Source organism: Accipiter gentilis, chromosome 8, assembly GCF_929443795.1.
Source record: "Accipiter gentilis chromosome 8, bAccGen1.1, whole genome shotgun sequence".
In the NCBI taxonomy this organism is placed as follows: Eukaryota; Metazoa; Chordata; class Aves; order Accipitriformes; family Accipitridae; genus Astur; species Astur gentilis.
Genome location: NC_064887.1, coordinates 41,363,938 through 41,378,560, shown reverse-complemented (window position 1 = coordinate 41,378,560; position 14,623 = coordinate 41,363,938). Strand labels below are relative to the sequence as shown.

The following is a 14,623-nucleotide window of genomic DNA, read 5'->3' as shown; positions in this document are numbered from 1 at the left end:
AATCAAGAAAGCAGATACAACCCAGTCCTAGAAAATGGGCAGGGGTGTTGAGACTAAAAACTGATCTGGAAACTGAGCTGAAAGAGAAACAGACACCCTGAACTGAAATACTGCTGGAGCTCAAAACGGTGTAGAACAAGCTGAAATTGCAGCATTGATTTGTTGCTTCAGGACCACAGGTAGCTGAACTATGGGATTTGAGGGGAGAAACGGTCACACTTACTGCACACCAGATTGTCCCATAAGGATGATCCTAATGGAACAAGAAAAGTATGCTCTTTTTATGGATTCTGTCAACACCTTAAAAGCCCATAAACCCTCACAAAAGTTTTCTTCTCTGTACATCCTTGCTGTTGTCATAACCTAGCACAGTTAGGTGAGAGCACTTCTCAATAACAAGTAGACTGCCAACTGGTTTTACAGCACGCTGCAAGATTAACCAAAATACACCTCAACACTGCAATCCTATAATAAAAGCAAACAGATTCTCTGCCGCAAAGTCAAAGGGATATCACAGTCTGGAAGTACAAACAGCAACAAGGAAAACACAAGACAGTGGAGACCACATCAGACTAGATTTAACTTCTGTCGTATCCTCAAGGGTAGAGCAGAGCCAAAATAGAAAGCTAAATTTCTCTACACCCTGAGACTGCAGATTAACATCATCTTGCCCACATCTCTCTGTCCCTAAACAGAATTTGGCTACTGAAACCATTTTGATAGACTGGACTATTGAAGACATATGGATGTACAAGATGCAGCACCTCTGTTCTGATCGCTACAGAGATCGCAATTTGTGAAGTAAGAAAGCAGCCTTTATCCTCAAGCTCACTCTGCATCACATTCTCTTATTAGGCAGAAGTGACCATAATCACAAATGCAGTGCAGGAATAAAAGTTGCATTCTAGTTCTCCACAAGAGACAGTCGTGCTGAGCTGCACAGTGACCTGCGGACTATAAAATTGGAACAACAAAAGTAATTCCAGCTGATGCAAGCCAAATAAGATTTCCCATCTGTCAGGATCAAACAGCTGAACAGTAATTCGTCACATCTCCTAGTACGAGTGCAAATGTTAACTAGAAGTCATACAATCTACAGTGAAGGTACACGCTACCAGGATTAATCAGATCTTCTTTTAGACATAACTATCAGGGAAACAAACAGACATATGTTGCTTTTTGTAATCAAGTGCTATTCCTACAAACAGTAACACAGACACTAATAAAATATATCTCAGAAACTATTCCATAATCTCTGATGCACACAAGAACAATACAACCTTACCCAGCAGACCAATGTTTGAACAAGCAAAAAGAGTGCAAACAGCTTTTGGATTTCTGCTTTATTACAAAAAATGAAAGGTAAAAAAAGAATCTTTTCTGTGAGACAGAGAAGAATCAGCCAACAAAACAAACAGTAAAAAGACTATTTGTGTGTATTTTTAAGATCAGCGACTGCCAAGATGGACTCGAGTATACACATAAACTAGTATCAGAAAAGGAAAAAGTGGGAGTGACAGGTATAGCAAGCATGCCCAGAAGGAATTCAGATATAGGCAACTTACAAAGAAACCTGTGAGCTTCTCAATACCCAAAATGCTTTGGTGAATAAGGAAACACTCACTAGCATGAACCTGCAGGCAGCATTTGGCACAGGATATCAAGGGACTGGTTCCATCTTCTCCAATGTATGAATTTGAAGGAAGGGGCTCTGTGTTTTCTCCACTTGAGGTAAAGCACATCTCCGGGATCAGAGGCTTGGTCTTTTGTCCGCACTTAGAAAGGTGGACAAAAGAGGTGGTCTCCCCTACAGAGACTGGGACAGCTTCTTTATCCATCTGTAAAGACTTAAAGAGAAAAATATTATCATATGGAATTGCCTCTTCCCTGGTCAGAGTTTTAACATTAAAGTCAGAGCACTCCCCTTGCAAAGAAAGTCATCCAACACCTGATGCCACGCAGCCCAAATAATAAACTTTAAATCTTGTCTTCTCATGAACACCCCCACCCCTGCCTTTTGCTCATCTCTCTCTTCCTTAGGCCTGTACAGGAATCTGTAATTTACTCTGAAAGCTCAAAGAAGCATTAGAGTAATGAGAAGCTTTCTCTGTTTTTCTTCTGTAAAAATCTAAATTCCTAAATTACAGCTGAAAACACCAAGGAAAAAAAACACCACAAAAACATTAATAAAAGCAAGACCTTCCCTCCCCGTCTCCCATCCTTTTGGCATCCTTCCCTACTCTTTCTGCAAGAATTTCTCCAGAAGGACATTTCAAGGTTTCTGGTAGCAGACCAGAGTTAAAAACAATGGATTAGAACAGCCCAGCTGTACCCAGTTTTCCTTACAACCATTATACAATAGCATCCAGCAATCAAAACAGGTATTTTATTTTCAGTCTGTATAATAAATCAAGAGTTTTTATTGAAGGGGGAGGTGGGTTCTGCTTTCCTCAGAAAAAGCTTCCAAAACATATATATGCCCCTAAGGCACATATTCCTAGTGGACACACAAAGCCAGATTTGGGTCTATAAGCATGCAAGAACAAATCAATATACAACTGGGCAAATAACTAATTCGTGTGATAAATTTTGCCTTTCTGCTCATAACATATCCCAAAGCATATTGGTAGTTTCCAAAAAGTGATGTATGCTCTTACTCAGTAAATTTTTATTTTGTTGCTTGTTTGCATATATTCAGAAGCCCAGGCCCACATCTAAACAAGAGCAATCACATGCCCAATATGGCATCGTTTCCCTGCATGAAATAATGTTTGCAGTGCAAAGATTTTTAAGTGTGATTTAAAAAATGAAGAAAGCCGAGAAAGCCAGAGAAGCCAGGAAAGATAACAAAAAAGGCTCCATCCACTGCTTCTGCCAAATCCAAACACACTTCTTTGTTGTGCAAATTTGCATGAGTCTTCTTTATAATGAAGGTCTGCATCGTAACTTAAGACAGTAGCCACCACACAGTACCCACCACTGACACGTCCATCTCAGCAGTATCAGGAATTACCTGGTTATACGGGTAAAAGAGGGTACAGACAGCACAGTAAGGCTCACTCAGGGCAGCTGCTGCATTGAATTTTCTTTCAGCTGGGAAATTATGTGCTTTATTCTTCCACTGGAGGGAAAGTAGAGATTTCAAAGCCTCTGGGTCACTCATATCTTCCTCTCCAGAAAATGGAAATGTTTCTAGAAAGAAAAAGAATCCCAAAACAATGGACAGTCAGTAAAGGCAAAACGCAGCAAGGCAGGGTTAAATGGCTAATGTTTTGACAACACAGGAAGTTCAATAAATAAGAACATTCAACTCATCCATGGCTCCTCATATGTGTATGCCTCAAATACTTCCTTAAATGGATATAATCTCCACTTTATGGGTAGGATAGACAAGATAGAGACACCAATAACCGAATGGAACGGGCCATGATGAAGAATAAGGAAGAGAATCTAAATTTACTGCTTTCATAACTCTCTCTACCTTCTAGCTGTGGAAACCTACAACATCCTTTTAATGAAGCCAAGTTCAAACTGCACGGTGCAAGTGCAAGAAAATTCCCCTTTCCTTTCTCCACCTGGGAGCTGCATTCTCTGCAAGACATGCACACAGCCCTGCTGGTTTGGTTAGGCCAGCTCCCAATTCCCAGCAGTCAGTAGCAAGCCTGTTTCAGCCTTCCCAAAGCACATCCCATACCTGTTTCTGCAAACAAAAATCCTGACCAGGAGATATCCGGGGTTCAAGTTTTCGTTTTACTGTTCTGCAGCTGCTTGACAGATACTTCCATCAAGCACACACCACTAAGCCTTCAATTTGCATTCACCACCACCTCTTCTTCTGCTGGAGCTCTGATAGGTACTGCTTGTGCTAATTAGTTTGCTAATTTTTTGTTTTTACAAAACCTTTAAAAGGCCCTTGGCATTTTATGATTAAACCACCACAGAATCCATTTATGTCAGTTTGGGGATCCAAGTTTCTTACCATTCCTTATTAAGGAATTCTGAGTCACTAAGTGTTAAAGAAATTTTGCATGCAAGACTAAGTGTAAATCACTGGTTGCATTGGCAATCTGCAAAGTTTCCAAAAGAACACCTTTGACCAGGGGAACTGAAAAACATCTTAGTGGAACATTATCCCCAGAGCTCAGCACATTAAACCAAATTGTTCACTGCTTCACTGTTAATGACTGGAAATATGCAGTTAATGTTCTGCTCTCAACAAGGCTAAGTCTCCTTCCCATTTCTATCTCCCTTTTAAGATTTTCAGGCTCTTAGGTTACCAGAAAGGATAAAAGAAACTTGCAGTAAAACTCTAATGGCTAAGTTTACATCTCAGATTCTAAATGTTCCCCCCAATTAATCTGATATATATTTGCCAGAAAACATGGGAAATTTTATTGTGTTTAATTAATCAATTTTTTTTGAGATGATGCATGCTGTCTGTGTATCTCTGTCACACCTTAAATGAGGGTTACTTCCTAAAAGGTGTCTTTTCTTACTATATGTTTATCTTGTTATCCGAAGGCTAACAATAATTGCTAATACCACAGCATTTTCCGCAGCACCGCATGGGGTTCTGCTGGAAAGGGAGACAAATAGAAACAGCCTTGCCAGCGGGCGAGTTAGGCTTTCCTTCGTAGAGGAAGTTACTGCTCACGCCAGGAGCTACTGCCAGTTCAGCGTGTATCAGATCAGAGCTGGCCCTCGTAACAAAACAGATTTATAAGGACATGTTCTACAGTCTGAACTTCAGCTACATGTGCTTACGTGTCCACACCTCGTGTAAGGCATAAACAAAATTTTAAAAAGACCAGTGACCTCAGGTATGCAGATTGATACTTTCAGGATGTCTTACTTTCAAAGCAGAGCTCAACCCTCACCTTTTGAGGAAATCAAGCACCTTTAATGACATTTTAAGACAAGAGCCAAAAACCAAACCATATGTTTCTCCGAATTTTAGTCAAGGCATATCAGGAGACAGGTAAGGATTTATGATACCAGTGAAACCAATGAAACCAGCATCATAATCCAGAGTGAAAGAGAGGAGGGAAAAAAAAAAAAAAAAAAAAAGGAAATGACTGTTGTGTGTTATCATCACCTTCACTTATCCCAGGATGGATTCTAGGTGACACACAGCATTCAGGATGGCTCCTACATTTTAAGCAAGCTATACGCAAGTAGAAAAGACTAACAATTTGTCTGAACTGAGTCTTAGTGTAGCATATGCATTCTCTTAATTTACATGCTTACTCTTCCTCACCGCAGCCTCCAGATCATCCTTATCCATTAGCCCTGAAAAAGCAAGGAGCGCAGAGAGCTGCTTCTATTCCCTGGCGGGGAAAAGAAGAATCTGTTTGATCAGGTTTTGCCCAACAGTGCTGTAAATCAGTCCCGAAGAAATGCCAGCTTTCACAGAAAGTTGCTCCTGAGTCAGCCAGCAAAGTCCCTGTACACCATCCAACAAGTCAAAACAGTGAAAAGAATCTGTCTAATGAGGATCCTTCAGCACAAAGTTTGTTGCAAGGTCTCACACCAAAACAAGATAACTAGTCTCAACTGCCTTTCAACACTTCACTCCACATTACACATGTGCAAGACATCAAATGCATCATCCTTGGTAAGGAAAGGGAGCTATATATGTGCAGAATAACCCCTCACTACACAAAGTTTCTCTAAAGTCAGCAGATATAGTCTCTGAAGGAAAGTGAGCAGGAAAGACATTGTCCTTTCGAATATAAAGTTTTAAGTACCTTGAAAGCAGGGATTGCCAACTATACCTTCAGGTACCTGCCCCAGCTTGCAAAAGCTTCTTACTGGGGACTATTCTACATTCTGAGTACTTTATAATGTGGGCAAGACCCAGAAATGGTAAATTACACCACACAACAGAAGTGAGAGATAAATCTTTTTTTTGTGTGTGTCTAGACTGTTATGGCATTCACAGTGACTAGAATGTAGGAAAAAATCAGTGATGTACAGTTAAGCACTAAGAGGCTTTCTAATTCTCATTTCTGGATCTGCCAAGAAAAGTTGGGCCACAACATTTGTATGAATTAAAAAGCCAATCAAAAAGTTAGAATTCACTTTCCCTATACACATAGCAGCAGACCTAACCTCCACCTCCCTCTGAGGTGAACAGATCTCATTTTAATGCACTATCGAAGAGGAGTTTTTACTTTAAGATGTTCTCTTCTGTGAACTCTTTTTTCCCTTTGCCCAAAATGCTCCCTCATTCTGCAGCCAGCAAAATATTTTTCTCAAGAGAATAAAGGGTGGGCAGTGAGAAGGGAGACCTCCCACAGATGAATTTTGTTTCCAGCTGGGTTATCAAAATGGGAACATGCTGCATTATCTATCAGTTAAGTGTAACGCAAAGTTTCAGGCCATCCAGTTATGTTAATGGGTTCAGCAATTTTTCTAATGCTAGTGCACTCACCCTCATCACTCGAGGTCTCCTGTTTAACCACCGACAATGGAGAGCGGGTTGGTGGTTTGCCCAGTGGATGACGACGACTCTTCTTTATCTCCATCTTCATTTTTGAAAAAGCAGAAGCAGTCTGTAACAATACAAACCAAGCTAGATGGAAACCCCAAAATATCTTGGCAGTCAAAGGAGAGTACAGGACAACAGAGGCAGAATCTTTGTCATAAAGAGTTCTTGAATTTACACAGCAAACTTCTCACTGCCTTTTGGCTGCAATCAATAAAGCCTCCCAAGCCAATTACTGTAGTAGATAAAGCCAATATTATATCTTAAGATGCTGGGTAAAGGTAAACTACAGTGTTTTCTTAAAATCAGAACAGCCTCAGAACAGCTTTGAGCTTGCCAATTCCATTAGCTTATGAAAAGTCTGGTCAATCACATAAACAACCAGGAACTCTAGCATGAAAATTATGTACAGGGCATATAGGACTAGAAACATTTTAGTAGAACGTTACAGTGCATTTTATGACAAGCATATTTATATTGTACTACACCCACTGCCCTGTGTATGAGCCCACATTGTAAATACTGCATGCATCCTAATCACAGGGGCTCAGAGTCCTCTTTGGTGCAAGGCACTGAACGTGTTACAGGTGAGTTACTTTGCACTAGAAATCAACTGCCATGTGCTTTGGTTCACAAATACGGAGACAAGCAGCAGTGTTGCAGCATTAAGAATGAAATCCAAGTACATTCCACGTTATACAAGAGTGAGCAGAGATGAAGGTACTTATGGCAGCCCAGGAGAGCAGAGGATTTTTTCCCCCCCTCTAGTCTGCAGCCATTCTTAGAAACATTTATATGTATGCTAATTGTGCCAGACCGGTATGGCAACGCACGTTTCCCTGCCATTCCCACAATTTCTAATAGTGCTTTGCCATTCCCTTGGCTCTTTCAGCAGCATCACATAGGAAAAGAGCTACATCATATTGCTCTGACTTGCTCCTAATTCCTAAACATTTTCCTCCTTCCTCTTTTGGAAACTGTCCTCAGTAAAGCACTCCCCAAGGAAAAGAGATGCCTGAGACAGATTACGTGTCATGAACTGTATTGTCCATGAAAAAGTTTTCTGCCAACTTTCCCAATGCTAAATCTCCTAATGGAATAGATCCCTAGGTAACACTACCTAGCAGGCCAAATGCTTGGAAGCATAAAGCACATGCTGGACAAGTCAGAAACAAGGGAGAAGAATTATTAAAATGTTGGTGCAACCAAAGTTCCCCTGGGGATTGTTTGGTTTTACTGCTCTCAGAATGGTTGCCTGCAGCAGCCTCTTGCTTGTGCTGGGTCTTCCTGACTACTGTTTCAGGTTATCATCTCAGTATTATCTGTACTATTTAGTAGCAGAAAAAGAGATTATCTATTCTGTCCTTTGAAGACAGTAACAAGTTTGATTAATCAGCTAGCATCAATGCAATGATGGACTGAACTACGGACTGAGCTGTGAGAAAATAATCAATTTCTTCCTGTAAAAGCACTCTATGGCTCACCAACATGGCACTACTCCACTGGAGGCTCAGGCACAATTGAGGACTCCTCTCATTCCAAGTTTGGTCCTCAACTTGTTGCTTAAAACTAGCAAATCTTATAGTCACCTCCTTGGTCATGCATACCTGTAGATCACTGACCTCTGTAGTGACCTCTGTATTTTCTGCTTCTGCATTCTCCTCCTCCTTCACAGAAATTTCCATAGGGACTGTCTGCTCCTGCCAACCTGGACTCTTTTGTGTGGCAAACTGCTCAAACGCCTGCTGGCAGGACATGCGCTCCTTGTCAAACACCACCTTTTTGGTCCGTGGAACCACATAAAGCATGGGAATGATTGGCCGAGGTTTAAAGTCATCTTCCTCAACTGGTGCCTCCGAGGGCTGGATAATGTTCAGGGGAGCTGTGGGCAAGTTCTTTTCTGCTGTAGATGATGTGGGTACTGCTGGGAGCACTGGTGGTCGTGCTGCTGGTGCCTCGTCCTCTGCCAGCTGCTGCTGTGGTGCAGGCGGTGGTGGCAGCGCTGGCTGCTGCTGCTGCAGAGGAGGCTGAGGCGCTTGCAGATGGTGCTGGTGTTGATGGAAAAGGTGCTTCTTCCTCCTCTCGCTTTTTACTTTTGGAGGGCGGGCTTTTACTTTGCAGTCACCTGTTTCAAGATAATAGGCAACATTTAGCTTCATATGCCAAGATTTCTGGGCATTTAATGTTTTTCGCCTTTCATCAAAAAGCTCCATTGCTGGGCTAACATATTACATCATGGTTATTATTCTTCCCTTCGAACAGGCAGACAGAAAGCTGTAGACATATTCATCTGTACTTAAGCACTGACTTAGAGAAGCCCACTTTAGAAAGAAAAGACTTGTGTCATTTCTATGGACTATTTAATTCTTGACTGGAGCAGAAAGACTGCCAAAATGAATGTTGCCTGGAGGGAAAATATCTAAAGCCCTAAGAAACTGGACAGTGTGCCAAAAAAATATGTAATGTATTACATTAGCTCTGACTGTGTATTTCAGGTTTTCTGTATCAGCAGTCTCCAAAGTGGGGTGCACAAAACCACCCAGTGGAGTGCAGGAAGAAAATATTTTTGTACCATTAATAAATAAAATAAATGCTATTTTAAAGATACATTTTATCATTATCTCATCCTTTTTTAAATCTCTATTTCTGTTTATGTTTTATAATGGACATAATACATTAGCATAGTAATACACGTATAGACTTTATAAATAAATATGCATACATCGGGAGGTGTGCTCAGAATTTTTTTTGTGATAAGGGGGCACAATCAGAAAAGTTTGGAGACCACTGCCCTCCATAGTTTGCGATAAGCTCTGCACCACCGCCATTTACTGCTCCCTCTATTTGCAAGCATAGCTCTTATCTGAGTATTACTGTGTGTCAATGCATTCAACAGCCCTAGGAAATGAAGAATTGAACAAAGATACCTGAATCATTATTACCAAAAGATTTCTACTGTAAGGTCTTTTAAAAAGATGCCTTTAAAGCATAAATCAAGTATAGCATTGAACTAAGCCTATTACAGACACCATGCCAGCACTGGTTACTGAGATATCCTTTCCTAGCACTCGTTCCATTTGTCCTTGTTTCTCCTAGCTTACCGTCATCCATCTTATCTGCATAGCATTGCAGGTCTCTTACACAGCTGTGACAACAAAAACACTTCTTGAACAGATAGACGGCTCAGTATTTTTACCAGAGGCAGTAATGACCCATAAAAGTCTCCCCCACCTATCTTCCCAATATAACTCTGTTAAAGGATCCATATACACTGGTTTCACAGCAGCAATTAAAATTCCTACTGGCCACTGACCAAGCATCTCTAGGTTAGGACAGTAGATGCCTTCACATCTTGCCTTATTCCATCTAAAGTGATGTATGTTCCCTTTGCCCAAACTCTTCCCTCACTTCATGAATGAAGTTATCAGTTCACTCAAAGGAAAGTAAATAATAGATGCTCCACAGCCAGATGCCAGTGCTCAATTTATTTCATAAGAGATTGTTTTTCACCTGCAGATGTTATGACTAGACTACTCTTCTGCAAAAGGTCATTTTCCCACTAACAGGATGGGGAGGAGGGCTGATGACAACAAAAGACAGAGGAAGACTATTCACCCTAATAACGATGCTTCACCAATCCCAGCCTACTCAGACTCCTCCATTAAGGACTAGACCAAAGCTGACCAGCCAAACCTAGTAAACAGAAAATCAGATAAACCACCACACAATAACGAGGTATCTGCGGGAGGAAGGGTTTGAAAAGAGAAGGCGAATAATACCACAATAAGATAAAGTGCTAAAATCCCTGCTGAAGTCTTCTAGGGGTTACTTCAACCTCGACATCTCCCAGAAGTCTGGTCTGATGACTTTATTTACACTAATTTATAAAAATGGGAACAAGTCCAGCCCAAATACTTATTGTTGTACTTGTGTAGGCAGTCCCGCAGATAAACTGGTTTGTTCTATCAACGAGAAAGGAATATTGAATTTCCTTAGAGAAACAAACATATTGAATGAAAAGCAAATTGGATTTTTCCCCAGTTGCACAAAACCAGATCATATTTACTCTCCATACAATCAGAGAATTCTCTACCCAACAACAAAACAAATGCCATTCACCAGCTTTATTGACTTCTAAATGGGTAATTTGACAGCAGATGGCATGTAGAACTTTTAAACAAAGTTCTTGCATTAAGACAAACAAACTAGTTTGCAAGTGAGTCTAAAAAATCAGAAACCAGGAAAAAATGAGGTAAAATTCAAAGTCCCTGACTATCATGAATATACCTAGAAACGAAAGGGATCTTTATGCACAAATCAAAATGGCAGGTTAACAGAAGAATGCCTATCAGTTGTCCTTCCACTGAAGGAAGGCACACATAGCAGAGCTAGTACACATGGAAAACAGTAGTACGATGATGTTTTTCCAGGGTGAGAAGGCTTGCTTGTCTAGAGATAATTTGAAATACTGTACGGAGTTCACTAAAGTTGCAGGTATACAATACCTTTGAGGGGAAGGGGTGTTGGTGGGGAAATCAAACCACTTATATAGGACCATACACTGTAGTTTTGAGCAATGAGATTATAAAAAGCTGCTACAAGAGCAGCATCTCTGGTATTGGGCAAAGACAATCAGAAATGGACTTCAGCATCAGTAATTTAGCCACAACTTCAGTTAAACAATTTGTACTGTCACGAGCTCAAAAAGAAACTGTAAATTAGGCTTATTAATCTAACAGAATTGCAAGCACAGAGATAAAATGAAACAGAAGATGGGAGAAAGCAGGAGAGTTTTGCCAGTACATCCCTCTAATACAACACTGCATCCTTCAAGAAGATGTCTGTGTTTGTGTAATAGTTGCACTCGAGGATTTTTCTTCCATCCACATGGGAGACTGCTGTAGATAAAGTAATCACAAAGACTATTCCACCATCCCAAAGATCCTTCTAAACACAGAGTTCACATTTTCACTTTCAACAGCATTCCCTACTTCTAGGAAGAGAATATTACCCTAGAGCAATCCCTACACACCTAGTGTTTATACCCTATACATCCTCTATGCTAACAGAATATGTGAACATGACCGATACAGGAGCAGAAAGCAAAAGTGGTAAGAAAAGACCTTCTACTTGCTTCTAGGGGATGGCTGCTCAGTTGTTATCAGAACTTCATACAGCACATGCTACAAATATGTAGATGGCCGCAGCAACTGCTAGCAGATTTCTAAAAGGCTCTATTTTTCCTACATGATGCTAGAAAAGTCCAGAAAGCCTCCAGGACAAACTCTTGTGCTATGACATTGTTTCATGATAATCCTTCCATCCCATTAATCAGTCTAATCTCTTAATGACTTTACATTGCCAGCTTAAGCAATACTGGAGAAAAATCAGCAAGAGACCAGCCACTATTTGACAGTTGGCCAATTCCTGAGATCCTGCCTGAAGTAAAAACCTCACCTAGCAAATGGTCATCTAAAAATCAGTTATGCACCAATTTGCTATTGCATACAGGTAACAGCAGAAAAGTTCACTGGCATCTTGATCACAGTATTACTTCATGTAATTATGTGCTTAGTTTACAATTGCAACACTGAAGATATGTGGGAATGCCATTTAATGAAACGTGGTGGAAAATAACACACAACTATTTTGCAGTTAGGCATCTCAATGCTTTTTCTCACATTATTAAAAAAAAATCATGTAAGATATATGGTTTGTAGCCCAAGTCTGCAGGACTCTTTAACAGGCACAGCATTGCAGGTAACACCTGCTGACTCACAGGATGTCTTTATGCTGCTTAGCACACCCAGAAGAGCAAAGCTTAAAGACTCTCCTTTTTAATTTCAAGTCCCAAGACAACCTGCTAAGAATTCTAAATACATTAATAGCAACATAATAAATTATGAATATAAAGCTGAGTCATAAAAACCAAAAGCAAACACCTTACGGTATCTGGGTCAGAAATCCTGAAAACCTCAAGTTATTAATACTCAGCCAGTCCAAATAACCAACATGAAGCATAAGACCTACTTTGAAACCACCAACGATTAATTTGAAATCTCATTCATCCTCCTTCTCAAGGTCATCTTTTCTGGTGTAAGGAGAAAATTAAGCCAAATTAAAACCAGAGGAATAGAAAAAGGAAGTGAAGGCAGGGATGGGGAGAAGCTAAACTGCCATGAGCAGGGCCATCCAAACAGATGCTATTTTCTTTTTCAAGATGAAACTGTAACACGCTTGTGAGAGGTAATACAGACAGTAGGATGTAGAAATCTAGAGAACTCACTGGTACTTAATTGTTATATTGCATTAAGAAGCTTGTATATTTGCTAACACCCTGAGCACTGGACCCCTCAGAAACTGCAAAGCAGTCAGTCTGGTTCTAGTGACACTGTCTGCAATGGTGCTGAAAATAAGCTTTTCCCTCCTGTGGTAACAGTTAAAGAGCTCTTAACATGTAGTCTAAGTGTATGATTTGGAACCTATTCAGCTAGAACAGAATCTCTATTGTTCCTCTACCATTCTAAGGATCTCAGATCTATCCTTGTCACTTATCTCTTGTCTCCGAAGGGATATCAGCATTTTCGGGCCATTTATTACAAGCATCAATTGTTAAACTGGTACAAGAGCTAAGAGCATACAATTTAACACACTGCTGACACTTTCAAGCTTAGGGCAATAGAAATTAACTATCTGCAATGTGCTACTCCTGCTCTGTAGAACAATGATTTTCAAACTCCTTATTTCCCATGAAAAGAGAAAATACACTGTCTAGCTAAGAGACTCTGGAACTGAACAAAGACCTCAATTCTTTTCTCAGACCTTCTACAGATTTCTTTTAAGATCATCATCAAGGTTCTCTAAACAGTTTGCAGCATCAGTTTTCTACAAATGCTAAACAAATAATGGATATATACAATATAAGAAAATGAATTCACTAGTGTTTATGAAATGCTCGAGAGTGCCTCAAAGAGAGGCAGCATCAGACACATCAACTACTTAACCACACACATTAGGGGAGAAACAAGCAGCTTACTCCCAGCAAGAATTGCAACCTTTCATACACAGCTAAGAAAAAAAAGCCACCACAAAAAGAGCCTCCAGCAAGATGGCTGAGGTCAGGCCTTTGGACTAACCACATGCAGTAGAAATCATAAAGGACTGGGAGTCATAATGAACTGGTACTAACTTCAGCCATGCAAAAAAAGCTGAAAAGCTTCCCTTCTACAGCTAGACTTGAAGAAAACCAAACCTGCAACTTGGACTCACGCAGCAGCTGTGGATCCCACAAAAAAAACTAAGGCTGACTTTATTCACAGTGTCTGCAAGAAATGGGGAGGAATGGAGGAAAAGGGGAAAGATTAATTGTACAAGGGAGTGCACAAATCATTCATTTTCAGAGTAGGACACAAAATATATTTATTTGTTCCTCTATGAAATATTTTAAAATATTCCTCCTCTAATATATATTTTTACAAACCTGTAATAGTTTGGGCAGAATTTTCAAGCCCTGCCAAGAAAGCTATTTGGACTGAATCCTTAAAGAGAGGGGAAAAATCAATTGCTGCTGTAAATGATGGTGTATTTCAGTGAGCATAGATTTAATATTGGGAAAGACTCTACTGATATTTCAACAGAAATAAACAACAGCAGACAAGTTATTTACAAATGTGTTTTAGAGAGATAGCTTGCCCCAGTTCTTCACTGAAGTGATCTGCCATCAGCAAGCAGGGGCCTCACCTTCTCCCTCAATCACTTTGCTTCTCTCCTCTTCCTCCAGATCCGTCCCTCTTTTCAGTTCCTCTTTTACTTTCACATCTTCCAAGGCAGTTTCAATAGCCATGACATCCCCAAGTGACTTCTGATCCTCTGTTTTATGTCTTCTGGGTTGACTTCTTTTTCTGTGAGACCTAGAAGTACAGAAACGTGATTCGACATAAAAGAACAGCCTTCAATATATAAAACGATCACTGACTTAAAAAGCTGAATACAAAACAAAGGATCTTCTTTGGAGAGAAAACACAAGGTAGCTAACAATAGCTACAGGGCAAAACAGATATCTGAAAGGAAACAGATGAACCCTGCATAACTCAACATTTAAGATCCATTCACAGCAGCCATTAATTGTTCGGGTTT

The 14,623-nt window shown here is 40.2% G+C and overlaps 1 protein-coding gene across 3 annotated transcripts in view; it reads right to left on the bottom strand.

Moving 5' to 3' along the window:
• Positions 1–14,623, bottom strand: part of KDM4B (lysine demethylase 4B) — a 95,422-nt gene that overhangs the window by 16,679 nt on the left and 64,120 nt on the right. For 2 of the 3 annotated variants that reach the window (XM_049807566.1, XM_049807569.1), the window contains 5 exons: positions 14,228–14,397; positions 8,095–8,612; positions 6,434–6,554; positions 3,014–3,192; positions 1,625–1,847 (listed from right to left, as the gene is read on the bottom strand). In XM_049807566.1, the coding sequence (XP_049663523.1) occupies positions 1,625–1,847; positions 3,014–3,192; positions 6,434–6,554; positions 8,095–8,612; positions 14,228–14,397 (1,211 nt within the window). The remainder of the gene's footprint in view (positions 1–1,624; positions 1,848–3,013; positions 3,193–6,433; positions 6,555–8,094; positions 8,613–14,227; positions 14,398–14,623) is intronic. The other variant, XM_049807567.1, reaches the window with a different exon arrangement.